Source organism: Bombus terrestris, chromosome 10 (genome assembly GCF_910591885.1).
Source record: "Bombus terrestris chromosome 10, iyBomTerr1.2, whole genome shotgun sequence".
Taxonomy (NCBI): Eukaryota; Metazoa; Arthropoda; class Insecta; order Hymenoptera; family Apidae; genus Bombus; species Bombus terrestris.
Genome location: NC_063278.1, coordinates 1,774,885 through 1,801,962, shown reverse-complemented (window position 1 = coordinate 1,801,962; position 27,078 = coordinate 1,774,885). Strand labels below are relative to the sequence as shown.

The 27,078-nt window shown below is 40.8% G+C and overlaps 1 protein-coding gene across 1 annotated transcript; it reads right to left on the bottom strand.

Moving 5' to 3' along the window:
* Positions 1 to 370: 370 nt before the first annotated feature.
* LOC100643582 (SNF-related serine/threonine-protein kinase) lies at positions 371 to 25,977 on the bottom strand. Its single transcript, XM_003398538.4, has 8 exons — positions 24,971 to 25,977; positions 12,261 to 12,464; positions 10,811 to 10,963; positions 9,628 to 9,874; positions 8,964 to 9,315; positions 8,485 to 8,613; positions 8,283 to 8,388; positions 371 to 7,900 (listed from the first exon to the last, which is right to left on the bottom strand). The coding sequence occupies exons 2-8, from the start codon at positions 12,453 to 12,455 to the stop codon at positions 5,774 to 5,776; spliced, it is 3,309 nt and encodes a 1,102-aa protein (XP_003398586.2). The 5' UTR covers positions 12,456 to 12,464; positions 24,971 to 25,977; the 3' UTR covers positions 371 to 5,773.
* Between the last annotated feature and the right edge of the window lie 1,101 nt (positions 25,978 to 27,078).

Sequence of the window (27,078 nt, the reverse complement as noted above, 5' to 3'; positions counted from 1 at the left end):
TCTCCGACTTTAAATCACTGAACTAATTCGAACGAGCTTTATTCCGGCCTAAAAATATCGACCACCCAAGGCCATTCTCTCGGCTGTATATTATTTTAAATGCGATCCATTTAACGTACGTAAACGTGGCAAACCTCTTCCACTTTCTACCAAAGGCTAGAGAAGGCAACGAACAGTAACGACTGTAAAGGATAACTAGTTGGGGAAGGATGGACTTCGATCTTTTGCTCCCACCTATGGTAACTATTATTAAATCTACTTCGACCATCTCCTGCTGCGATTTGAAAAGTAGGAGAGAAAGAATCTTAAGGAGAGGGAGTCATCGTGGGAGAAACTTAAGACACGGTGTCAGCAGACTTGCTCCTCGTGGTTCATTTTTTCTTTTCTCATTTATTCTGTTTCGGGCACACAATTATTGCATGAATGGTTTATACGATTCCGGTATATCGCGAAGACACATGATCCTCGTCACCGGAGCACGCGAATGGATCTTTATTTTTTTGTCCTTTTTTTTGTTTTTTTTTTTCGTTTCTTTGTCTGTTTGTTACACTCAACTGGCAGTAAGTTGGGCCGACATTTACGAAATTTAAGCAGACACTTGTCTTGTATGTATATATATACCTTTTTCTTATATATACATATACGTATATATTCCTTTTAATTATTTTTCCTTTTTTTTTTTCTTCGTTTATCATTCTCGCTTAAAACTGAGATAGGGGCGCTCGATGAATGTGTACAGCATCGGTGGAAAAAAGGGGGACATACTTTGTTCACTTATACAAAAATCATCACGGGAACAATTGTACTCTATGCGTAGCGTTGTCCAGGGACAACTTCGACTGGACTAGCGAACGAGAATTAACGCGAAAACGACGCCTCGTTAAAGTACACCGAAGCGATATTTCCTAGAACACCACTTTCGATCGAATCCTCGTTATCTCGATCGTTTTTTTCTTATTTTTATTTTCCTTCCTTCTACAAACACACACACACACACACTCTCTCTCTCTCTCGTTCTCGTCGTTTCTTACAACGCACTCTAATCGTGCTGTATCGCTAAATGGATTCATTTACAACGCGAAAAATAGCTCTTATTTATCATAGATAGAGCATCCACTTGGGACAGTATGGCGTCGCGCAGGAAGTTTCGTCGAGCGGATAGCTCGATGCAAGAATCGCAACGCTTCGCTAGGTTACTTGCAGCTGCAGGCATATATTCAACGATTTTATTTTATTATTATATTTTTTTTCCTTTTTCCTTTTTTACTCTTTTTTCAAATTTTCTCGTGTTTGGCAAAGATACCACTAATAACGCGTAAAAAGTGATCGAACTGAACGGACACGCGGCGTACATTCTACGATTGTTCCAAAGGTAAAGAGTGTATACGTGTGTGAATGTATACGTGTAATTGGTCAAGCTTGAATTCACCACCGTGACCCATAATGCCCGGCAACGAAGCACGTCACTCTGGTTCCGCGTAGCTCTAGCTAAATAGCAAAATTCGCGCGTCATGGTTTCCCTGCTCTCTCTTTTTCTCTCCTTTTATCTCTCTCTCTCTCTCTATCTCTCATACACACGCACACTTTCTTCTCTTTTTCTTCCTTTCCCTTTTCTTTTCTTCTTAAATTTCCATTGAACGGAAATAATCTTAATGCCCGTTTACACCTTGGTCGCGATTCGTTGGGACTCGAAACGAACGATGAACAAATTCGTTGAGTGTAAATTATCGTTATTATTATTATTCTTTAATATTACTATTACTTTTCTTTTTATTTATTCTTTAAAACCAACGCTTCAGCCGTGGTAAGGTGCACGTTTGATAACGTCGCGCTTTCAACGAAACATGACCGAAGAACGGTGATTTCTCGAGACATTATTCCGGTATGATTCGTTTTCTTTTCTTCCTTTTTGGTCTCGTCGAGTCATCGTCATCGTACGACACAAGGCATCCAAGCGATTATGGAAATTTATTGTACAATTTGCTCAGTCTTTGTGGAGGAAGCAAACGATCTCGTTCCCGAGGCGACGACACGAGGCGAGGATGAGAGAAGTGTTACAACGAGGAATAAAGCGGGTCGACGATCGTCGGCAGTGACGATTGGAAAGGATCGTCTCTCTTTCTCTCTTTTTCTCTCTTGCATTCCTTCTTTTCTCAGGATGTATAATAAATAAATTGTATTACGCTAAAAAATATCTGGCTCGGTACATACAGTTTATGCGCGGATTTAGTTTAGGTACATACAAACGCTCTTGGCCTACTCAGGAAACATAGAACGTCGCGACTGACGAGGTGCTATTAGAATTTGGAGAATCGAATTTCAAATTTACAACTTGAATATTGCCTTTGTCAGATTCGTATCATACACCGTACTATAATGCAATACCTTGAGGCAACATAAAAATAATATTAGATTGAAAAATTGATATTTTCCCGACTTGCAGTATCGTTGCTATCGTTGGAGAACTCTAAACGTAAGCAGTATTTTTTAAGGAAAAAATAGTTTATTTCATTACAGGATTCTTATCGATACTAGCAGATATCGGTACTCTTACTTTACTAGCATTAATTTTGAAAATTGTAAAAATCGAAGTTTCGTACAGTGATCGAAGAAGAAAGGAACGTTACGTACAACTGTCTATTGTTTCTATCGCTAATTCTTCTATATTCTAACGATAAGACGACGAATGTTGGATTGCGATGACGTGTGGTCCCTGTTGTGATATTCAATTTTAATTCTAGCTTCGCGAATATCTAGAAATAGTTTTGTCCCGTAGCAAGGAACGATAGTTACGCGCCGTGTGCAGCGAATTTCAGAAAAGCAAAGCTGATTTTTCCGATTTTCTACGTATCAAAAAAACGTACACGTAACGTTATAGATATGTCTTCGGAGTGTCACAAGCGACCCAATCGATATATACTACGGCGAGGATACAGACAGTGACTCACAACTAGAGCGAACAATTATTCATTCAGCGTTACTACCTATTAATTCCTTTTATGAGAACATCGATCAAGTAAGAATTGACGTATCAGCGGTATCGATCTTTAAGCCTCGCTCGAATTAGCCAAGTTGCTTGAATTCGAGCGACTTAAAATCTGAATTTTATTAATGTAAACCTGTTATTTGCTTGGCTTTAAATATCCTTTCAGGCTTCGATCATCCTGTAAGAGAAATATAGATGATTTTTCCAAAAAAAATACCGCTCACGTAATAAATCTTAGAAATGTATATTTCAAAAACATTCGACCCTTTCTCTTTGACAATTTTTACGATAAACGAACGTTTAATTTTCGAACACTTAATCTTTCTCTAATACTACAAAAACTGTTAAAAATAGTTTGAAAAATTCAAGAAAATTAAAAGAAAATACGTTTCGAGTTTACACCTTCGATTAGTATAGCACCCCGATCATCGCGACAGATACATAAGAAAGTGGGTGGAAAGCGCGTGCACGTACATCGCTCAGGTTCAGCGAGAGTTCTGCCGAATGGCTCGCGTTCGATCTACAGAGTTTCACAAAGTTGACCAAGTTCCTTCTGACCTACTTTTAACATCATCGATCGATACAGGAAAAAAGTGTATTTTGTCATGGATAATAGATCGCAGGTTCGCATTCTACAGCTTCTATTCTACCAAATATTTCGTTTCGCACAGCAACATACATATGTTTGTCCTGCGTTCTCCAAGAAATGAACGCGCGCATTCGGCAACGACGATGACGATGACATTGGTGATGAATACGGCGAAGAATGAAGCGCGCGCTCAGCCGGCAAGCGCGCTGACACTCGCTCCCAATTGCTTCGAAGGGCGAAGAGGATCGTCTCTTGAATTGTACGACGGGAAGAGAACATCGTGCACATCGTTCTATCACGGAGTTCTGTCCTAGGGGATCCTGTTTCTCTTTCGATGGTCCATTTTATAAGTTTCGAATATTTCGATATTCAGTTAGGCTTTTCAAAACTTCGTATTGTCGCTTTGGCATCTGAACGTCGGGTTTTCTTCGACAACAGATATTCCTTAACGTCGTAGGGACGAGAATATTGGATTTTTTGAACCTTGGTCTCTTGTTCAGAGATTTGACAGTGATTGATGTGCAGAACTTGCTGATTCTTGTACCCTTGTGACATAATTCCTCCAGACTTTATAGACCTTGCAGACCTCCGCTGTTCCTTGTCTTAGAAGTTACAGAAGCAACTTCTTCGCATTCTTTCACTGAATCCATTTTCTTTCTCACGCTCGTAAATTCTATAAATAAGAGTCTAGATTACGAACACCTTGTATCGGAACTTTTTTTCTTCCGAGCAATTTCTATTCGCCTACGTGCACCTCTTTCTTTAGAATTACCACTTTACCATTTTACTTTCGATTTCAACTTATGGTATTTATCCCCCAGAACGTCGGAAAAAGCAGTTAGAAAAAAAAGTTCGATATTCTCCATTTTCTTGGTGTTTCTTCCTCGTCGCGTCAGATGTTCGCGTATAGCACCACAGAGTACGTTCCTCGATCGAAACGGTACACGCGTAAGCTTAATCGATTAGCGTGTTACATATATAAATACGGTCTCGTTTGTGTGCTTTGTTCCTCGTGAAGGAATTCCGTTCATCTCTTGAGAGAGCCACTGTGCGAGACCCAAGAACGCATGCTAATTCTTTATATGTAGGAAAATCGGTACAATAGTCGCGATTCGCGGGAGGAACAGAATTTTTAGGAGGAGGATAAAAGTTAAAGGAATAGATAGATAAATAAAGGAGAACAAAAGGGAACGAATGGACACGAAGGGAAACGAAGGGGAAGATCCTCCAAGATAGCAAAAAATATCAATCCATTCTTGCGGATTCAACGGATTCTTCTTGCGGATGCGACTCTCGCATGATTCGGTCAATGTCTGCTTTACAATAATCAAGAGAATGACAATATTAATAATTAGAGTCAATAATAATAATAATAATCATAATAATAAAATATCAAGAATAATAATATTAATAATGATATTAATAATAGTAATAAACTCTGTAATATTTAATATAGGTTTGTTCATACGGACTAGATACACTTCCCGCAGAGCGAAAGATCGATCGATAACGCTCTCTCCCTTTCGACACGACCCTTAATATTATTTTGGTCTTTTTCTCGACTACGCATCGCGTTCGAAAGGTTACAGGATCAGGTTTTATGCTGATGCAGCATCGGTCTGATGGAGGGGACGTGACGTGATCGATTGAATACATTGACCATTGTGACGCATGCTGCGTAATCTACCGAGAGGTCGCGGCTGTTAACGATCACCACAACGCGTTGCATATAAGAGATCCTCCTCTTCGTCTTCCGTTTAATCGCGTCGCACTGCGTTGTCTCGCGCACCTTCTCTTTTATCATTTTCCTCTCTCCTTCCTCTTCTACCTCGCTTCCCATCTCTACATGCGAAACGGCTGCCATGAGATTGATTGCACTTCGTGATAATCTCGTCTCCATGCGTCCCGTTGCGCCTCCTCGCGCGTCCTCGCCGCTTCCTGATCATCGGCAGCGATCATTAGTCGCCACGGAACAGCGACGAAACAACGACGAAACCGCGATGAAACAGCGACGAAATAGCGACGAAATAGCGACGAAACAGCGACGAAACAGCGACGAAACAACGACGAAACAGCGGCGAAGCATGGTTCATAGTCGCATGGACCACGATTTCAACGAGTCCGGGTTAAAGTTACGCGACCCATGCTGTCTTCTTCCGTCGTCGTTTGTACATCGACCTGCTCGTCGTGCGGATTCATCAACAGAGGCTGCAACACTTCGACGCATCGCCCAGGTGAATGTGGCAGACGGCAGGTAACGCGTTGCAACCTTTTCCCACGACGCTCTCCTGGACCAAATGCGACAGGCCCAAATTCTGATTGATGTCCCCGTCGCTGCCGCGATGCTGGTGCTTCGCGTCGCACCACTGTTTACGATCTCGCCACTTGTCATCCGCTGTGGCGCAGAATAACATGGACTTTGGTGACGGTGGACTGACACGATCTCGAGCAATGCTACCGCAGGATCGCGCTTTATAGAGGCGTCCTTTACCGAACAACCCTGGTAAAGGAACGCAGAGTTTCTTATGCACGGCGAAATACCGACTAAGCAACCGGATCTTCCTGTTTTTGCAGTCGTTCCTATTCATCGACCCGTTCCTATTTTCCTTGTCGTCGGACGGTATCTGATTAACCGAGCGACCATTCAATTCCCTTTCGTCGCACATCCCGATCCTTTGACACGCGTCTCGTGGCGTCTCCTGTTTGCTACATCTGCCGTTGGAACTGCAGTTGGTCTGTTTGTTCGACGATTGGGATAACGAGGACTTGCCGGTGCTGAGGGACCAACTTTGCAAAAGCCTCGCTCCAAAACCTTTGGCCTTTTGAACAGTCGCTGCCGCCTGAGATAACGTCTGTGGAATTCCATGCGAGCCTGTACTGCTCTGAGATACCGAAGACGAAGACGAGGACATGCTTTGGACTCCTAGAACAGCAGAATTGCGGGACACGTGACAGTGACTGTGACACGACGAGGGTCCTTCCGCTTCCTGCACTTCTGTGATACGGTTCAGAGATTGACTCTCGCGTAGTCGGGTTTCTCCGGTTCTTCTCCTACCCGCACGATGCCTTCTACCGAATATAACTTGGTTCTCCGAACACCTATGCCTTCCCCCCGTTGTCGTAGTCGTTGTGGTTGTTGTATTCGTGCTGTTTCCGTTATCCTTTCGACTTGTTTCGCTCGGCGGTGTTTCAGTTGTGTGTTCTCCGTTACCTACACCTCCTCCACCACCTCCACCACCTCCACCACCTCCACCACCTCCACCACCTCTACCTCCACCACTCCCTCCTGGATCTTGCGAATCACTAGAATCGTCATGACTATCGCGTCTCGAAGACATGGACTTGCTCGAAGATGTGCTCAATTTATGCGCCCTCTTCTTTCTACTCTCACTGTCATCGTCACTAGCGTCTGAACTTGAGCAGGAGGTTGTGCGTGTCTTGTGGAACTTGCTCTTCCTCTGTTCGTACCCGGTTCTCCTAACCACCCGACACTTGGAGCCGCTACTCTCGCTACCAGATACTGGTAACGCATCTCCGTCCTCCAAGATTTCGTTCAAAGGCGTAGACGTGGAACCAGTGCTGCCTGGCGAAGGCATGGTCTTATATTTAGGCGTCAACGATAGGTTATCGTTCAGACCGCTCAAAGGTCGTAGAGGAATCGATACCGTGGACGACTCCGTGAGAATAGTGGTCGTGGTAGTCGTCGTGCTGGTTTCGGACGGTTTCGACGGAACCATTGTCGACGAGGAATCCAAAGAGGCAGGGGATCGATGTTGCGACCCCATCCTCCACTTATTTATTGGAACAGGTCCCATCGACTTCAAGCAGTCGGAAACCGACTTTGGCCTGTTTTCCGAGGATCCTTTCCTCGACCAGCCAGGCAATGATCCTTCGTCCAAACGGTTCTTCAGGTTCTCCTGGCTGGTGGAGTCGAGCACTGTTGCTGCAGGTACTTTGTCCACGAGCTGGTTGCTCGCTTGAGGCCTGACCATTGTCTTTTGTTGGTCAGACGACGAGGAATCGTTGATATTCCCACTCTTTGGACTAGACATCAGTCGCTCATCTCCGTCTGCAGTCACAGGAACCACGTTGATGTCTTTCTGCGAATTTCGCTGCGACGACATTGGTTTGTGGCTCGGTTTCTCCGGAAGTTGGGACAACCTCTCCTGCAGGATGTGCGACAGTTTACCCTCTGATCGAGATCCTCGACGGTTGAACGAGTTCAACGTGGAATTGCTACCGCGTTCATCGCGACCTGAGCACGAAGACACGTCGTCCTCGTCTTCCTCCTCTTGGACGATGCTGCACTTCCGCGTTCGAATATTCTGCAACGAAAACACATTTCTTTTCATCCTTTGGAAAGTTTGCGTAATAAATCGACAAATAAATATCTGATGTTATTACTATGCTTCGGATTTTCATGCAAATTTGTATTTTTATGGACACAATTATAGAAATAGAATCTAAGAAACGATGTACGTATTTTATCCACAAAATATTACAATATTTATTCCAGGAATTTTACTTTAGCTATTTTATATATTTTTGCATATATACTACATATATACTACAGCTTTTTGTACCCTTAAATTTTGCACAAATCCACAAAACTCGCAATTTAATTATTACGTTAGTTCGTTAAGTACGAATAGTATTTATAAGTATAAGTCAGTTTGTTAGAAGAAGAATTAATTGTTGATTACGTACTTGAGGCACGTCACCCGGCGTCCGTGGCACGCTCAACAACGATTGGTTGACTGTGCTCAATGAATTTTGGTCGGTATGCATATTAGAGGCAGCGTCATCTTGCCGGCTGAAAATAACCAATGCTTAGGTGTATAGGTGATTGATATACGTTTGACTGTCTCTTTCAGTAAGTTGTATCGATATAGTGTATAATATAGTATACCTAGCCGAGACTTCGAGGATTTCCGGTCGAGTCTTCTGTACCTGTTCCTGACGATGAGTCCGTAACTTCCTTTCTGCCAGCAGGAAATACGTCGCCGTTATGTGATTGTACTCGTTCTTGTCGAGGGCTCTACAATTAAATTAATTAACGATGATTTTAGTAGATATCGAATATTTATTAAGTCATTCATCCTATTAGCTAGATTCTTGTGGAAGCCAATCAATACAAAAACTTGATTTATCATAGAATAAGAAATATAAGTGACGTATTATTAAATCTATATTCTTTTCTAAATTTCCATTCGTGAAAAAAACTATAACGTAACAGTAAAATATAATATAGCATAAATTTTAATATTAGAAATATTAATCGCACACACAAGTACCATAGATTTTGGCACGGATATACAACAGATTTATAAAAGTAGAATACTGCCAATACTCTTTTTAATATCTTAAATATTTGATAAATATACTTACTCCAAAATTTCTTCTTTGGTGGCAATATTCCCGTTGACCATTTTGGTAACTATGTGATTGTGATGATCATCGGACACCTGTTGCCTGGAGACCAGAGGCAACGTCTCCACCGGCTCCGAGTCGGGTCCAATGGCTAGCCATGGATCAGCTGCTATTTCCTTCAGCGTCGCTCTGCCTTCTGGCTCCCTAACGAGCATCCTGGCTATCAGACGCTTGCAGCCCTCGGATACGTGCGGTGGTATCGAGTACTTGCAATCCATGATCATCGTCAAGGTCTCGCTGTCGTTCGCCTCTTGGAAAGGCGCTTGACCGCATACTAGCATGTACAAAATTACGCCTAGTGACCAAACATCTGAAAACCCCAATTTCGATGGTGAATACAAGACGAAAAGTCAGCGATGTATGAATAAACAAATACGAAGAATCTAAATATAGGAGGTATATAGGAATACCATATAATACCACGCTATACGTTATTGAATTCATCCTGATATCGATTGCAACACAGCATTGCAACGAAACGATATAAAATTGATACACAAACAAAATCTCGGTGTCTTTGAATTAGCCCGTTAATGTCGATGTTTAACACCTTGTATTATAATTATATCAAGTCATTCAAAACATCGATAAAAGTACAACGAATTGATTTTATGGTACTCACCAACGGCAGGAGCGTCATAACTATCACCAAGTAGAATTTCCGGTGCCGAATATGCGAGGGACCCGCAGGAAGTCTCCAACTTCTGACCAGGACAGAATCTGTTGCTAAATCCGAAATCGGTAAGCTTCACAGTGCCGAGTTTCTCGAAGAACACCACGTTCTCGGGTTTCAGGTCCCTGTGTACCACGTGCAATCGATGGCAATACGATATGGCTCTGACTATCTGCCGGAAGTACGTCCTAGCCACCTGTGATCGATTAAAAGTCTATCAGCGGGCCTTGAGAATTATGTTACGGCCTTGGGACTCTACCAATCACGTCGAAAGACAATAAATAGAGGATGATATTCTCTGTCCCATAGAATCAATGAACGAATCAATGTGCAACGAGTCGTTAGGTTGCGCAAGAATTGTTGATACATTTTTTCCGTTTCCGGTAATGAGTAAGGAGTGTTCCCATTTCAAAATACGATGACTAACACACACATTTGTTTGTGATTCATAAGTGGCGCATGATAATTAGACTTTAATCGATAATAGAATTGTTATTAATAGAGTTGAAGATACAGTTAGGAGTTAGTTGAGTATTAACAGATGTAGGATTGGTCTCGAGTGAATGTAGCGAGCTGTTGTCCGACAACGAGTAAAGAATAACGAGGCATTAAAATCGCCTCAAGGTTTTTACGATGTTTGTATCGCGATTCAAGGATTGAAACGCTTAATGCTTTTAACCCTTTGGGATACGAGTGACATTCGACGCGTTATAACCTCGAGCAGTCGTCGTTCAACGTTTACAATTACAAGTCGTTCGTTATTCGAGAAATCTGCTTAAGCGTAACGTCGATCGCGACACCCGAACGAAGATTTCGTTGCGATCGAAGAACACATTAAAAACATGTGCGCATCTTTCATCAAATGCTTCGAAAGGCAACGGAAAAATCAATCGACGGAATTACGTAATCAAGTTACGGTGAAAAGAATTTTTACCGCTTAATTCGTTGATCTTTCTCCAATTAATTCTATTCATTTACGTCCATCTAAAGCATCAAGATGGGCAAAAGAAAATGTGGCAAAGAAACAGCTCAAGAACTCCTGCGTGATGTCAACGCGTTTAAAATGACTCTTGCTCTTCCCTGGTAGAACAAGATCATTACGTGCAATACGCTCGAGCCATCGTATACGTACCTCCTCGCTGAGGCCGCTATCGTGTCGCATGATGTAATCGTAGAGGTCGCCGCCATCGCCGAGCTCCAGGATCAAATAGAGCTTCGTCTGAGTGTCGATCACCTCGTAAAGCCTGACCACGTTAGGATGTTGCACCAACTTCATGCATCTCACCTGCAGACGGAGAAACAAAGAGGATGGTCGACATGGTGCAACAGCGTGGTTCGACGTTTGCCCTCGAACCACGCTGGTCAATGACCCTTTCTCCTTCCCCCTTGCGCCATTATCTCGTTGACCTTAACGAGATCTACAAGTTCGAAGCGGATCGTAGATATTACCTACGCGATGCTGGCCGTTGAGCGGATCTTACGCAATCGGTCGTTAATATTTAACACCGATGTCGCGAAACGATGAGATCGTAGGAAGCTGTTTGCGAGATCTCGCTTGTTCGCTTTAACGAGAAAGGTGAAGAATCATAGAGATCCTCTATGATACGGATTGCGAATGGTTTCAAGAGGATGGACCTTGGTGATGGTTCAAGGCTTCGAAATCGAGATTCTTAGATCTTTACGTTAAGAAACATAATTAATTCCGTGCTTCGTCGATGGATCATTAAGGACGATCAACGTTGCGTTAATGCAATATTTCATTTACAACTTCCTTCGATCAATTTACTCGCATTATCGAATTCTATTTTTAAACGTTGTGGCCATGGAGAAAACTCTAAGAATTCGCGTAACGCGTTTCCCACCGCTATATTCCTTCCACCTAGATATTTATGTCGTTAAGATGAACTACTGGTTGATCCTCGTCGAGCGAAGAACGTATCGACGTTGGGTCGCTTGAAAATTGAAAACTTACGGACGAAGCTGTAATAGAAGTTCGCCAATTCGATATACTTCGTTTAATTAGCGACAAGATGAAATTCCAAAGAAACAAAACTCAGATAAATGGAGTTCCATAGGACTTCCGTTTCTGCATGCTTCGACGTCTGTTCCTTTGAGTAAAACCTCACCCAGTCTTTCAAACTTGTGCCCACTTTCACCGAAACGCCCTTTAGCGTTAATCAAAGACTCTACTACCCAGAGCTGCCAATTAATCCCAAGTTACCACTATCTCTTCTACCAAAAATCTATTCAAAAAATGAAGGATCCCTGAAATATCGTCGAACGAAAGAAGCAAAGGCCTGAAAGGCTAGAGAGTCTGCGGTAAAAATTCGGTGCTATGGAGCACGATACGCGGCGCACTGCTATTGAGCGAACCAACGAAAAGAAGCGAGAGATTAGTACGCGTTTCCATTTCCTTCGCGACCCGCTTTGTGCTCGACATATTCCCATTTACACGACGCATAGGGGGAACAGGAACAAAGGGACGAAGGATATGCGCGGTCGCTTCCGTCGACGAGACGTACGACGAGAGTGAGCCGGGGAGAAGAAAAAAAAGAACGCCATCGTATCGTCTGTGTTCTCACCTCCTGAAAGAGGTGCGCTCTCGAGACCTCGTCGAGTTTGTTCTTGTCGATGACCTTCACTGCGACCTTCTCACCGGTGAAAACATGCCTGGCGAGCTTCACGACGGCGAAATGACCGCGGCCAAGCGTCTCCTCCAGATCGTACAGGCCGGCGATCTTGCCGTCGTAGTTGCTGTACCCCACCCTCCGATGCATCTCGTGTCGCTGAAACGAGGAACAACTGTGAATGGTCGATCCGATCACACCACCGTGAAACTTGTTCCGTTTGGGAATGTTTATCGAGGTGCGATGGATAGATTGGTCGTACAGATCCACTGTGTGCAACGAGCAAGGTGCAAACATTTATATGAATTTGTATTTTTACCAAAATAATTAACAAATATGAAACCTAGGTAGAGAATTGTTTTTTCTAGTGGATATTATGATGGCTACTGTTACTTTGGATATTTTGTATATTTTTGCACATTATGTATTTTTGTAACTTCCTATTTTCTATAAACGCGCGTACTTATCCGTGGTTTAGTAACGAATAAAGGAAATATTTTCAAATTGATTTCAAACAAAATTCGGGTTTTACAGTTTACTGTGAAATTTTTATCGTAAAAGAGCATTTAACGTAAATGTATAATGCGAGTGTGGTGGTATAGGGGACGTTAATAAGAAATATGACCATCTTTCAGTTCTCGTTACCGTCTAAATTCAGATTTGGACCGTGAAAGGGATAAAAATCAGTTTTTGCTTTTGATATTCTGACAAATATGTGGTATCGGGGGAAAACCTCGAGTAATTAAGAAGGTCTGCTTGATCATGGGACATGGACGTGCCAGGTATACCGAAGGCAGGGTATAAAAGGTGGCCGTTAGTGAGTTTTTCTTTTTTAGCGTTGCCAGCGAGCTTTTAGTGCTGCCAGCGTGGTCGAAGAATGTCGTCCGCGTCGGGGGTGGTGTTGTCAACGTTGTCAAGGAACGTGGTCGGCGTGAAAGAGAGCCGTTGTGACGAGACGAGTTAGTGACGAATGATGACTGCGTGCATATAAATTGACGGAGCATCATACTTGATTTTGTGTTGGCGTGTACGATATTGAAATAAATCATGCCGTTACCAAACCTACTAGCGCGCTATTAATACGTTATTTTCTATAAATACACACATTTATCGTAATAATCGAACACTAAGCACGTAGTCTAATCAGATAGTGACGAGGACAGTGATTGTTCAAATTTTTGTATGGTAGCGAAACGGATAAAGATCTGTTATTGTTATTGGTGTTTCGACTATATTAAACCTAAGCGTTTTGATTCTACGATATTAGATAAAAAAGATTTTAGTATTATAATGATATCTTTGAAAAGTGGCGACCTTTTTGCTATATATACATACTATGCGTTTCATAACTATTTTTAAGTATGCATTTCTTTCTTTAATGTTAAAGGTCCATGACTTGAAATAGAACCGTGAAAAACGCAAACTGAAGGTTACGTATCTTTTCATTAATAAGAAATCAGTACGGTTGAGACCTTTGAGAGAAGAATTCTCGTGCAGTTACGAAAAAGACATTCAAAGGCTCAAAAACAGATAAAACTAGAACGAACTAAACTCTTCTAATCGCGAAAAGACAATCTTTAATAACTAAACTGCGAATGTTTGTGTATTTATAGGAAACGTAAAGATTGCAAAAATACACACAACCTGCGTAATTATGTGTCCAGAGATATATAAAATATTCCAAGTAATATATTCACATCAAGTGGATAAAGCAAGTCTCCATCTACGTTTAGTTGCATTAATAAAAACACGAATCTGTACAAATAATCGTTACATCCCCCATCATTGAACAACTTTTATTAAAAATCAAGCTGTACCAATTAAAGGACTCTGGAAATCTACAAGTAATCATTTTTGTCATAAACAACGTAACATTTAGAATTCCATCTCTCCTCCGTAGCTATTCTTCAACTTCTCAAGCACGCTACATGTATGCCTTTATGTAAGCATAATAAATTTATTTCGCCATTTCGAACAATTGCATAGACAAACGTAATAAACGTTCCCACCGTTTACAAGGCGATGCGTGTCCACTCTGGCAAATCGCGGAAGGCTGTCGCGTTGTCCAGCGAAACAATTCGAGCACCGTGACTGCAATAACAACGTGCACGTGTTTCGTACGCGCGAACATCGCATCCGTAAGCAACACAACGATTCGATTGTCCGCCTTATATGGAAAATAAATTTCAACGCCTACTGAACGCGGAGGATCAGGCTCAAGGTAATCGTGTGTATAGTTACTCTCACTTTTGCGCTGCTTCTTCTCTATGGGAGTGGCGCTGCTCTGGTTCGCGTACGTAAGGGTAAACGGGTCTCGTTTCCGGCGTCCCTTCCGGTACACCGAAAACGGCATTTGATTTTGCTCGTTGCAAAATCGATCGATTCGCTCTCTCGTTGACCGTTTTCCACTGCAACGGGATTGGCGGATCGGGAAAAGAGGGTCGGTGATTATTTTTAGAAGTGGTTGGAAGAAGTAATAATTAAGCGAACCTCGATCGACGAGCAACAGATCGATCGGTGAAAAAAAAAAAGAAAAAAAAAAGATTTCCCGCAAGATCGACGAAGGCTTCCATTGAAAGTGGTCACGTTCCGATTGCAATTTGCGATCCCGATTGTTTCAGCTGCACGCGAAATTGCTTTCTTATCGTTCGTTACTCTATATACGCAGGTCGAGAAAACCAGTCGTTCCCGGTCGAAGAAAGGAGTCTTGAATAATTTATGGGCCGATCTGAATGCACCGGTCCCGATCTCGAATCGTAATGGCCACGTTTACGAAGAAATTGAATCGTTAATAAATCAGACATCGCGTTCTCGTAAAAATCGGTAACGCAAAGTTTCATGGACGAGTGAATGAAATAGTATCACGGATAACTAAAGGACGTATCGTTATGTTATCTTTCTGCACGTGTGAAATAGATAAGGAATCGACGATGAAATATAGACGGAACGACCTTGGATGAAATTTTTATGATATATATTTGCGACCTTTGTTTAGCGCTACGATGTTTTCTTTTTTTTTTTTTTTTTTTAATGCGAAACTATATATTTTTGAGCGTGTACAACGTTGATCAGATATCGAGAGCGCGCGAGTTAAATAACTAAGTATTACAATAATCTAGATTTATATAATGATTCTGTTGCAACACTTAAGCCCGAAACTACTATAATGCACAGCTGCTACGGAAAATAGCTCGATGAGTATCAGCCGCGAATAATGCACAGTGCAATGCATAGAGGGTGCACTCTGTCTGTACAGAATAAATAAAATAGGTAACATTAAAACTTTCAACACAGTGGTAATATATAAATCTAGAATCATTTATAAATCAAACGTTAAAAATCGTACTCGGGCGACGTATGAGTCATCATCTTCTTTCTATCGAACGGCGCCAGAAATATAAATTCATCAAAAAATTCTATGTTCCCTGATAAAAATAAGGAGAATGATATTAAAATGGTCTGCTTCTGACGAATCACGCTATCGTCCCGTGTACATCTAAACTGTTTAAGATTAGAACTCTTGATGTAGTTATTTTGACTTAGTATTGTTACAGTCAGATCACTATTATTATATGCAGAGTTACTATTATTTGATTTTTTGTATCTTACTATTTGATGGCCTTAATTCTAAGGTTTCAGGCATACTGACTTCCGTACGTAAATAATTTGTAAAAGTCAATATAAAAAGTCTTTTCGTTATATACTTTACTAAATTAAAATCTCTTTGCGTCTATTTAAATTTATTATCCACTGCATTATAATTTAATATCAGATAGTTTACTATGCATGGAATTTTACACGAAACGTGTTAATTATTTCAGCCTTTGAAAATTATGTGCAGAACGGCTGATTACTTATTCTGTGTATTTCCATGATTCACTTCGCCAAATATCAGTTAATTGATTATGAAAGCTAATGATCACAAATTGCAAATTAATAATAACAAAGCAGTACTGGCTATTCACTGCGATATAGTTTCACGTGTAAAATATTGTCAGATGCTTTGCATGATATCCATTTAGCAATTTTTGGTCCAAAGATTTCAAACTAAACCTCGAAATACATATAGATATAACGTTCCTCTGTTCATTACCGTAGGAACGAAAATGTGTACAAGATTCAGAAAACTACCATTTATGTGTATAAAATCAAATAGATGCCAATGAAGTTTTAGCCTATATTTTAAAAATTTCAATTTTAAAATTACCAGAAAGAAACATCACAAAGTCGTAATTCAACTTTTTAAATGGGATGTAATTTATAGTACTATTTTCTCTTGAATGTTTTGCGTCAAAATCACCGGCGTATCGATTATAAGCTAAAATAAAAAATCTATAATCAATCACAACCTTTCTCTTTCGTGAGCTAACAAAATTACGATCACGGGAAGCTAAAGATACAGAGTTGGAGGCGTAAAGATCGAGTCTGTGGAAAAAGCGGATGTCCAATGAACGAACGAATGGAATGAAAAAGATACGCTTAATAAAATAAAAAGGAATTTATTTTATTAAGCGTATCTTGCAAGCATATCTCAGATAGCTGACCTGATATCTCGATAACAATAAATATTCTCTGTTACCGGCAATAGAACATGCAACAGAAAAAGACGGAGTGTGTCAGAAGGAAGATATCGCGTACAGATAGTCACGATTATTCGTTCGACCGTCAGGCTCGCGTCGAGCCAGTTCCGGTTTCTTTTCGTGCCATCACGCTACGAAACACATTTGCGTCAGGACTACGTTCGCATACGCGACGTCAAACAGGAGACGGTACATATCCGTAGGAGCTTCGTTCTACGACTCTGTTTCACAGTACACAACAACTGTATAGAGTCGATTCATGAACGAAATAGATGCAAAAATACATTTTCTTTGAAGTGCACGGAAGTATGAAAGGAACGAACAAAGACACGCGTACAGGGTAGGCACCCACGTTCTCGTACGCCGGTTTAAAATTAAACGCGCAACGTTGAGAATTTACGCGAGCAGCAGCAACGATCAAAGACACTTCGCGTCGCCTCTTCCGATCTCAAAAATATTCGACAGCAATTACGAACCCCTCGTGCCTTTCGTAACGCGACGATACGTTTCCATAATCCTTAACGTGTTCACCACCTTACATAAGAGAGTCGTGTAACGCGTAACAAGTAAATTTATTCTTTCTTGCGAACATAGCGATTCGTTTCATCGATTCGAGATTTAACAGGCTTGTTTATTCGTTCGCTGAATAAATGACGTAAAAGAGAATTGTCCGTTGGTCGAGAAACGTACCAGACGTGATACACGATGGTGAGTTTACGTAATTGACGATTAATAATATTGTGAAATACGAGAGGGCGGTGATTCGACACGCGGAGCTTATATTATCGACCAATGATGTACGACGAATCAAGGAGGAATTAAAGGGATCGTGATAATGAACAGACAACTCCATTTTGTACAACTAGTAGAGAAAATTGTAACCTTTCGTTTGGTGCGAGAAAGGAACAAACTACGACGAGAAATCGTAAAGTTATTACCATATCATGTACGTTATAACCCATTATAAAACCACATAAAGTGGCATGTGGTTTTGCAATGGACTGAAACCAGATAACTTGGCACTAGGTGATTCCGACGACATTACGATACAGAAATCGAATTTGAAGATTGCCTATTATTTCCAAGAACATAATTTACATTTTCCATTAATCGTATTAATAACAAATTTATTTGTTCTTTCCAACGATTCAATTATATTTACCAAAAATGAAAAAAAAGATACAAATTTAATGTTAATCGAAGCTCTAAACTCAGCATAGAAAATCAACTAAAGATCTACAAAACGATAATAAAACCAATTTGGACGTACGGAATAGTGCTATGGGGGAGGGGGGCAGCAACAATGGGCCACATAAACTAAAGTCGCTATAATCGAAGATACTGAAAACAATAGTCAACGCCCCCTGGTATATCAGAAACGAGGATATACCCAGACTTAAGAATACCAACGGTCAAAGAAGAAATCGGCAGGGAAGCAGAAAAATACAAGGAAAGAAGGGCAATACGTTCGACCAGTTGGCTACCGAAGAGAACAAAACTCTCATAGCAAGAAGATTAAAAAGAAAACGCCCCATTGACCTCACTAAAGAAATAAAATAGTCAAACTCGAAGACGGTATCCCGCTGGGGGTAGCCATCCCGTGTTACGTAGCAATTAAGTTAGAAAAATTTATCAAACGTCCAGCTGGACAAATTGTAAAGTACAAATTAAATAATAAAAAAAAAAATTAATGTTCAATGAAAACATTTATTACCACTGATACTAGCTGAATTGCTACCACTATTATACGAATTTATAGCAAGATCCAAGGAAGATTCGCTGTTTAAAATGGTTTCTTTTCGACTTGGTAAAATTTCCAGAAAGTGAAGCTTGACTCCTTATAGCCGCAGTTCCTTCGATTTTTCTTTGGAACGACCGGATAGTGGTGCATGCATACGTGTGCTAGAAAACTTCTTCGTATTGTCCGATCAGGCATTCTGAGAGGCAGAGGCAGAGACAGACAAAAGTACCGGTTCTAAGAAAAGCGAAGTATGGAGTGTTGAGTTAGGTCTCCACTCTCGAGACCAGTCTAGGTTACAGAGTTAGTCGACCATTATTTTTGGTCGGGTTGTCACGACGTGTATTTCCACCACCCTGCTCGACACAACAGGCCAGGCAGACGTTTCGCCCCGATTAAAATGCACGGTATGCGGAAAGTAGTTTTACGATTGCTATCGACTCTGCCTCCTAATTGATTCGATGCACCGTTTAGTACTGCGACGTGCGTCATTATCGATGACCGGATATAAGGGAGGAAATAAAACCTCCGTCCTGGGTATTTTTACGTTTCAAACCAACGGATCTTTCCGATTTCCGTAGAAATAAATCAATCGCGACACTTTTTCCTTCCTTTATCGACCAAAGAATTAAAGAACGTGAAAAATTCAACATCGATGAGGAGACTAGACCACGTTATCTACGTATTAAAATGGAAATAGTTCCAATTGACCTACTATCCTGGCTTATCGATACGTAATTACTAAGTAATTAACAAACCACGTATAAACTCGAGTCCAAAGATTCAAGTGTACTAGCGTATTTCCTCTATAAAATTAGGTCATCCCTTTTTCTCTAGATTTAACAATTACGGATAACAATAACGTAGACATAATTGAACACAGCGTATATCAATTAGAGTGTGAAAAAGGTCTCACACTTGAAGAACTTGTACGAGTCATTACATCATATCTGCAATGTGCACTAATAGCGAAACAAGATCAGTCGGAGCGTGTGCTCCCTTTAAAAGCCTATCTCCGCTCCTCTCCTCTTTGAAATACTCGAGGGTATCTTATGGAACTCGCTATTACCGTGTACCTAATTAATTTTATCGCGTTCATCAGTGGTTACCTGGATCTATCGAACGGCCGATATTCAGCAACTCGTGCCACCTTTGTTACACGGCAAGCGACGAACCAACCAACGAGGGAGCAGAGTATATACCGGTAGTATATACATGTGCGTATACACACGGATGCTGTGTGCAGCCAGGCACGAAACGTTTCGCCAAAGTAGGCGTGAAAAACGTACAATACGTCGATTCGTCCAAATATCTAGCCACGACTGATTGGACTTGACATTTTCCCAATAGCAACCTTACGTTCGCCCCAGTATCATCCACCTGCACACGACGCGTATCTCTCGGTCGCTCGTTGACCTGGTTCCGTTCTACCGGCGCATTACGAGCCGCGGAACCGCGTATCAAACGAAGATAAAACTTTCACGGCGTATCCCCCTCCCTCGGATCCACCATGGAGGAACAACACCAGCCCTCCCAACTTGGAAACTATGTTATCGACGCACCAACGTTGCATAACATTGGAGGAAGTGTAAACTCGTGTACCACGGGTCGCTGCATTCTTCCGCGAATCACCGACGCGACCAGTTTATCTCGAGGACAACCGAGTATCGATGATTCGAGCACGGAGGAGAAAAAGTCACCGAGTATTCGACGTTCGAGTAAATTATGGAAAAGAATAATCGTGTGTTTTATTAATTTCCAGATAATTACAAGACCTTTGTCTCGTAATGCAATATTGTCACGAGCTATACGATTCGATACAAGGCAGACTGTACTGTTTGTAGTAACTCTAACTTTAGAAGATCCAGTTCTTTCGTATTCCATATTTTACACACTAAGTGTAAAATATCTTTTCTTGTGCGACTGAATCGATATTACTATTGAAATTTTACAAGTTACGAGACATACTAGTATTTACAAATTCTCTTGCACAATAACAAGATACTTGCTAATAAAGCGTATGAAATTTGAAAAGTGTATTTCTATATTTCCTAGTTCATTTATTACTTTTAGCTTTCTATTCAAATATTCCAAGTTACTGAATGCTTCGACAAGCATACGCAACTACAACTACAAAATATTTTGCTATTTCTTGGCGTGAAAATTACGTTCCGAACTAGACTTCGTATGTAGCGAGAACATAGTAAAGTCCATGCTAGCTCGTGAATAACGATCCGAATTGCGATCTGGTCGTTACGATTCTTTGAATGGAAATAAGTTCGACGGTAGATTTAATAAGTTGATAACCACTGTTACAACATACTGACATGCACCGAAAACAGATAATCATAAACACGAGTAAATTGGATTCGGAAACGCGACAACGGAGATGCTTAATCCGGTCATGCCAGCAGAATCACACGCAGGATTATCCAAAGTAATTCAATTAGAATTCGTAGTCAATTTCACCGCAAGGACGCGCTATTTACGCCCCCACCCTTGCACAAATCTGTAAAATAATACTGCGGTTATTCTACTATCTCACCGTGTTTTTTCATATGTAAATTTAAAGCCTGCAGTTACGTGTTCCGTAGCTCAATCATTCAACTTTATATTAGACATAATTATCCTATATAAGATTGTCCGCTAATTTACTTCGTTATTTAATTTGATACATTTGTTAGTTAATTTAATTTAATAAACTACATATTCAATAGGTAAATTATGAAGTTTTACGTATACGATCCACATTTACATATGCAAAATGGTTGATAATTTACTTTCCTGGTGAATTGATTATTTGATACGTTGTTATATAATTTAGTAAATTAATTTCATAAATTACATATTCGATAGATGGATCGCTTTACTGAATGAATGACGCATAGAGTTTACCTTACGTAGGCCTGTTCGATAATTTACTTCGGCGTATATTTAAAATCAAAAAATAAAATTATATTTTAAATATTAATTCGTTCTATTCGTGAAAAGTCACCTGCCTCTTTCCTATTATACCACGATTACCGAATCACCCTGTGTCAGCCACGATATCGGTTAAAAATGATGCTAGGTTTCGCCGTAATGTTCCAATTTAAACAAGAGAAGATCGGATTAATCTAATTTCTCTGTTTCTCGGTTAGTTAGAAATCAAGTAAACGGAGTGACGGTGATTCGTTGGAAAGTCAGGTAAAAAATTTCATTAGCCTGCAATTTCTCGAAGGGGAAACGAGTTTCGACGATGAAGCTCGTTAACACTGCCAGAAGAGATCAACACGATGATGCACGTACGAGGGACAACGAGGGACAACGAGGGACCATCGTCGAGCCTAAGGTCATCGTCATCGTTCACGACATTCTCCCATGAATTTTATCTCTATCGATGTCTCTGGGACGAGTGAAATGCCAACGATTCGCATGACGTGCCGTTAATAAGCAAAACGAGCAACAGCTCTGCCTACTTCTGCTTTAATGCGATAGAAATGAATTAATCGTCGATTCGGTTTCTCGTAAGAGCAATGTATATACACTATACATATAATTTACACACTTGTGAAAGATGCGAACAACGCGATTTCCTTTTACCTTATTTCCATCGTTATCATCCGGATTGTCGATTGCATCATATCTCAGATAACGTGCATTCTAACATCAGAGGTTATCAGCGATAGCGATCCAGATTGTTATCGAGATATAAATAAATTGGCTACGTAGACATTTTGCATTTCACGTAAACAAAGAACAGTTATTCCTGACGATGTTTTTCATTATCATGACTTGACGATTTTCGCGATCCTTGAACTGTTTCACCATCGTCGTACGTCGAACGCTACGTGACCATGCTTTCCAACGTCGAACAGCTTCGAAGAAAAGAAAAGTGAAAGAAAGAAAGAAAGAAAGGAAAGGAAAGAGGCGAGACAAAAATGCGAATTGCGCAACGATCTTTCGTGAAAACCATGTTTCACAACCGCGAGGTAAAGAGTAGGAGAAGAACAGCGATCGTTGTACGCGTACGAGCCCCTACGCGAAAATTCACGATTTAAGAGGCGATAACCTATGGTAATATGCAATGTAAACGCACCACCACGGGTGCGTAACAGGTAGTGCTCGCGTCCCGTTACCAAGATTCCTCGAGTCTTTGACACGCGGAAGATGCCGGGTGTGCCTCGAGCGGAAACATCTATCTCTCGCCTTATAAAACGGTTACCAATATCTTTTTCTATTGTCTGGCCGTCCGTCCTCCAACCGAGAACAATTAGGAACGTTTGAGCGTTTCTCTTGTCGCGAATATAGTGTTATAGAACGAGACAATTTCACGGCTGCAAAACGACCAAGTGCATGCATTCCACGTTATACGTTGGAAAGAGCGAGATGGGTACTGAGCGGAAAAAAGATAAACCATCACGGAATAATGGTGCTTTGTTGACTGACCACGAATTGGCAGACTTTATCCGGTCAGTTATCGAGCGAGGTGTATTTCTCTATTGAATACAAGTGAGATACGGATATTCCTTTATTTTAGTTAAATCTAGACGGTGGATGATTATGCAAATTCACGTTTTTACAAATCAAAATCTCGTAAGACAAATTGATCCACTCCACTTTTTATCGAGTTATTAATTTCACATTACCTACCTACATATTTGGTATTCAACGTGTTAGAAAAGAAATCTTCGTACGTTTGCTTCTTATAACGGAATAGCGCGAATAATTGCAAATTCCAAGGAAAATTTAAAAAACTAATGTTTATAATTGTCTATAATTCTTTTATGAATTCTGATTTGTAGAGTTGATCAGCGTTGCTTCTGAGCGACTCGAATCTAACTAAAGAAACAGGATCTAGATAGACATGTTTTGTATATGTACGCACGTAATGCACATCTTTGTACATTCGAATTTCCAATAAACGTTATATGCCATTTATTTCATTGCATAGATATTTCGTTATATTTCTTTACGACTAACCTTAGACATGCCCTAGTTATCGTTAGTTATATGTAATACTAGAAACGCATTCCACGGTGTTAGTTTTGAGAATTAGACGGGATAACGATGGTCAGTTAACAAAGCAAAATCCTGGCCGGTTAACGTAGCACTACGGTAGACACTCTGTAATCTGTATCCGTGAGACGATGGTATACCGTGCCACGCCATTTTTAGTCGTCTCACACTCTTTTCCTCCTCCCTTTCCTTTCGTCTCTTTGACCCCTTTCTCTGACCACGGTAAACGAACGTGACGTAATAAGACATTAACATTTCACAGAGCTGCCGGTTCGTTAACCTGCCGATAATATCGAGGACCACCCGTTTCTCTTTTTTCCCTTTTTGAGTCACTTTTTTTCAAGCCAGCTTAGTTCGGATTCGATCAACAAGAAATTTCGATCAATCATCGTATTGTTCGCGTTGCATTGTTAAATCGGAATTTAGAAAATAGGATATACGTGGCTCTGCCGCGTTTCTGTACGATAACGTTGCACTAGTTTTCTACCCACAAGTATAGAGCAAATACTTTCACAAATATTCTAAGCAGGTGTTCGAGATATATCAGCCTCTTTTCTTTTTTTTTTTTTTTTTTTTTCTAGAGATACTGTTACAGTGAAAATAACGAAACCTCCATAATCTATGTCATCGAGAATATACGAATGTAAGTATGCGTATGTCCGACTGTGTGACGCGTTCGATGATTGATAATTCGTATTTGGTAGATAGGATACAACACGTGACACGCATTTTGCACAAAATATTCGCAACTTACTAGACGTTTCTTATTCATCCGATAAGTAGCGTTTCAAGGTCGTATCAGGTTATGTACCCACGAGAACTAAATATGGCGGAATGTCATTTACAAGTAATGTAAAAAGCTGATTTTTAAAAAACATAACGGGTGTTCGAGCGGTAACGATACTATCTTCTGTTAATTACGTTTATCGCATGCAGGCTGCGCGCTAAATCGTTCAGGATAGGTCGTGAATGTTTATAAACGAATCACGTATCGACTTTATACTCGAGTACTGTTCGCTGCACGGCATCGAAATTTTGGCATACCGAATGTAACGTCGCGTAATGTGAAAAATATTTTACAACTTGGCAATTATCTTCGTTGTGATTAAACTTTGCCTTGTAGTATCAAAAATTTAATCGATAGAGTTCAAAGATAAAATAGATCCAATTTGGAAGATGCTTTTGGTCATAAAGTAATAAGAATTTCACGCGAATTCCACGGAACGTTTCAACACGGTTGAAAAACGGAAAAGTGGGAGTGTACGATGTATATACGGAAGGAAGAAGCGTCAGGAGCCATTTTTACAGAAGAGTCCACTAAATGTACCGTTGAATAAAATTACACGTACCGCTTTGCCCGCTAGACAGACGAATCCAGCCAGCACTCGACTTCCCTTCTCATCCGATTGACTGTCATTTGTGATGAAGTTTCATACGCGTGTCAAATACCGCGACGATTGATACACGCACGGTACCTAGGGGCCGTTTGTTGTCCGATTTCTCATACGTTTGCCTCAACGAGTTTAAACGTCTCCTTTTTTCTTGTTGTTACGAGGAGACGCGTCGACCACGTAGTTCTGCACGATCTAGACGATTACGACGATGTTCAACAACGAAGACGAAGACGACGAAGACGACGACGACGACGACGACGACGACGACGACGATGGTTAAACCGTCGTTGATTGCCACTCGCGCACGCACTCACGGCAATAGGATGTATGTTTACACACGGCACACTGCACTGTCTCTTTCTCGCACTCTCGTTTGTCGACCCAGTACTCTTTCCTCCCCGAGAGACACACGGCTCTCGTACACCCTTCGTGGCTGGATTACCTCTTCCTTTTTCGAGCTGACTCCTCTCTGTTTCTCTCTTTTCGCCACCCACCCACCCTCTGCCCCTTCGATCCAACCGTATGAAGAGGAAAAGCAAGATTTCCCTGCTCGTTCCTCGAAGTAGTGTGGCCGACACACTTCTAGCTTCTTCCCACTTCCACCATTTCGTTTCGTGTACTCTATCTTTCTCCCTCTATCGTTCGTGTCTCGTACCCTCCCCTCGGCCCGCTGTTTCTCTTTCTTTGTCTGTTCCCGTGGCTCGTCTCACACCGTCGACTGACTCGTCGAATCGTCGTCTTCTTCTTTCTCTTCGTACCTCGGGCGACTCTTTCGATCTCGTGCACGCCACGCACGCCACGACTGAACACTCGCGACCACCGGTACTCACACTCTCGCGAAACTGAATTTTCCTCCACTGATTAGATAAAAACCGACGGACTCGGCGAGCGTCAACGACAGACGCGCTCGCTCGACACCGTGACACGGGAAAGCTGAGAAAACGTACTCACCGAATTCGGCCTACCAACGATTCTCTCGCGTCCGCATGCTCACGCAGGCGCCACCTGCTGGAGCACGTGGCACACTACTGGCGCCACTGAACCGCGCCAATGTTTGAAATGGCCAAATTTGTTTGCCGTCATGGTTCATGTATGTGATTAACTTGTAAATGTTTGTGCGTTTCTGGAACGTTTGAAAGTGTACAAATGTGCGGAAATATGTATGTACGTTAGATATCTAATCTTCATTTATACGCATTATACCATGATTAATTATAGGAAATCCTCAAATCTTCGTGTCCACATTTCTTTCGTAGTAATAGACAAGACTTCGATTTGTATATTGAAAATGCTTCCAATTTTGACGATTTCGTAATAAAAAAATTAAACAAACGTAAGACAATATATGACAGCGATTAAATTAACTGAAAAGACGTATATATATATATTAAATATATGTGTGTGTATGTACATGAAATATATATATTTATATGTTATGTTATTATTTATATGTTATATGAATATATATATGTATATTAATAGTTTCATTAATATATTTATGCGATGATTACGCAATAAATAATTTTTGCGAATAAGGTATATGCAGTTGAGTAATTATGCTAATTAATGTGAATACATACATATATGCATAATTTATTTAAAATCGTCATTACTTGATACCGAAGAAAAGTGGCATTTACCGACTGAGTCAAGCTAAAAGTATTCTACAGAAGAAGCGAAAAGTTGTTGGACGAAATCCCGATAGGTGTCCACGACATATATCGCAATTATTTACGAAACAATTCTAATCACATCTATGCTATTAATTACATTAATTACATAACTCCTTGATAAAAAGTTACCTGATAATAAAGATGAACTTTTTACTCCAGTCTCTAGAAATCATTGTTCGACCGCGTGTCAAACGTTCCAACTTAACCAAAACTACAGAATACAATGTGCTAGCGTTTCTTATATACTCGAAAATTATTCTTATTCAATGACAAATCGTCTGACTGTGTATTTTCTCTGAAACCCGCCTAATACAATTCCGCGAATGCTACGCAATCTGCTAAGTATTCGACTAAAATGAATTTCCTCCGATGGAAATGAAATTTTCTAGC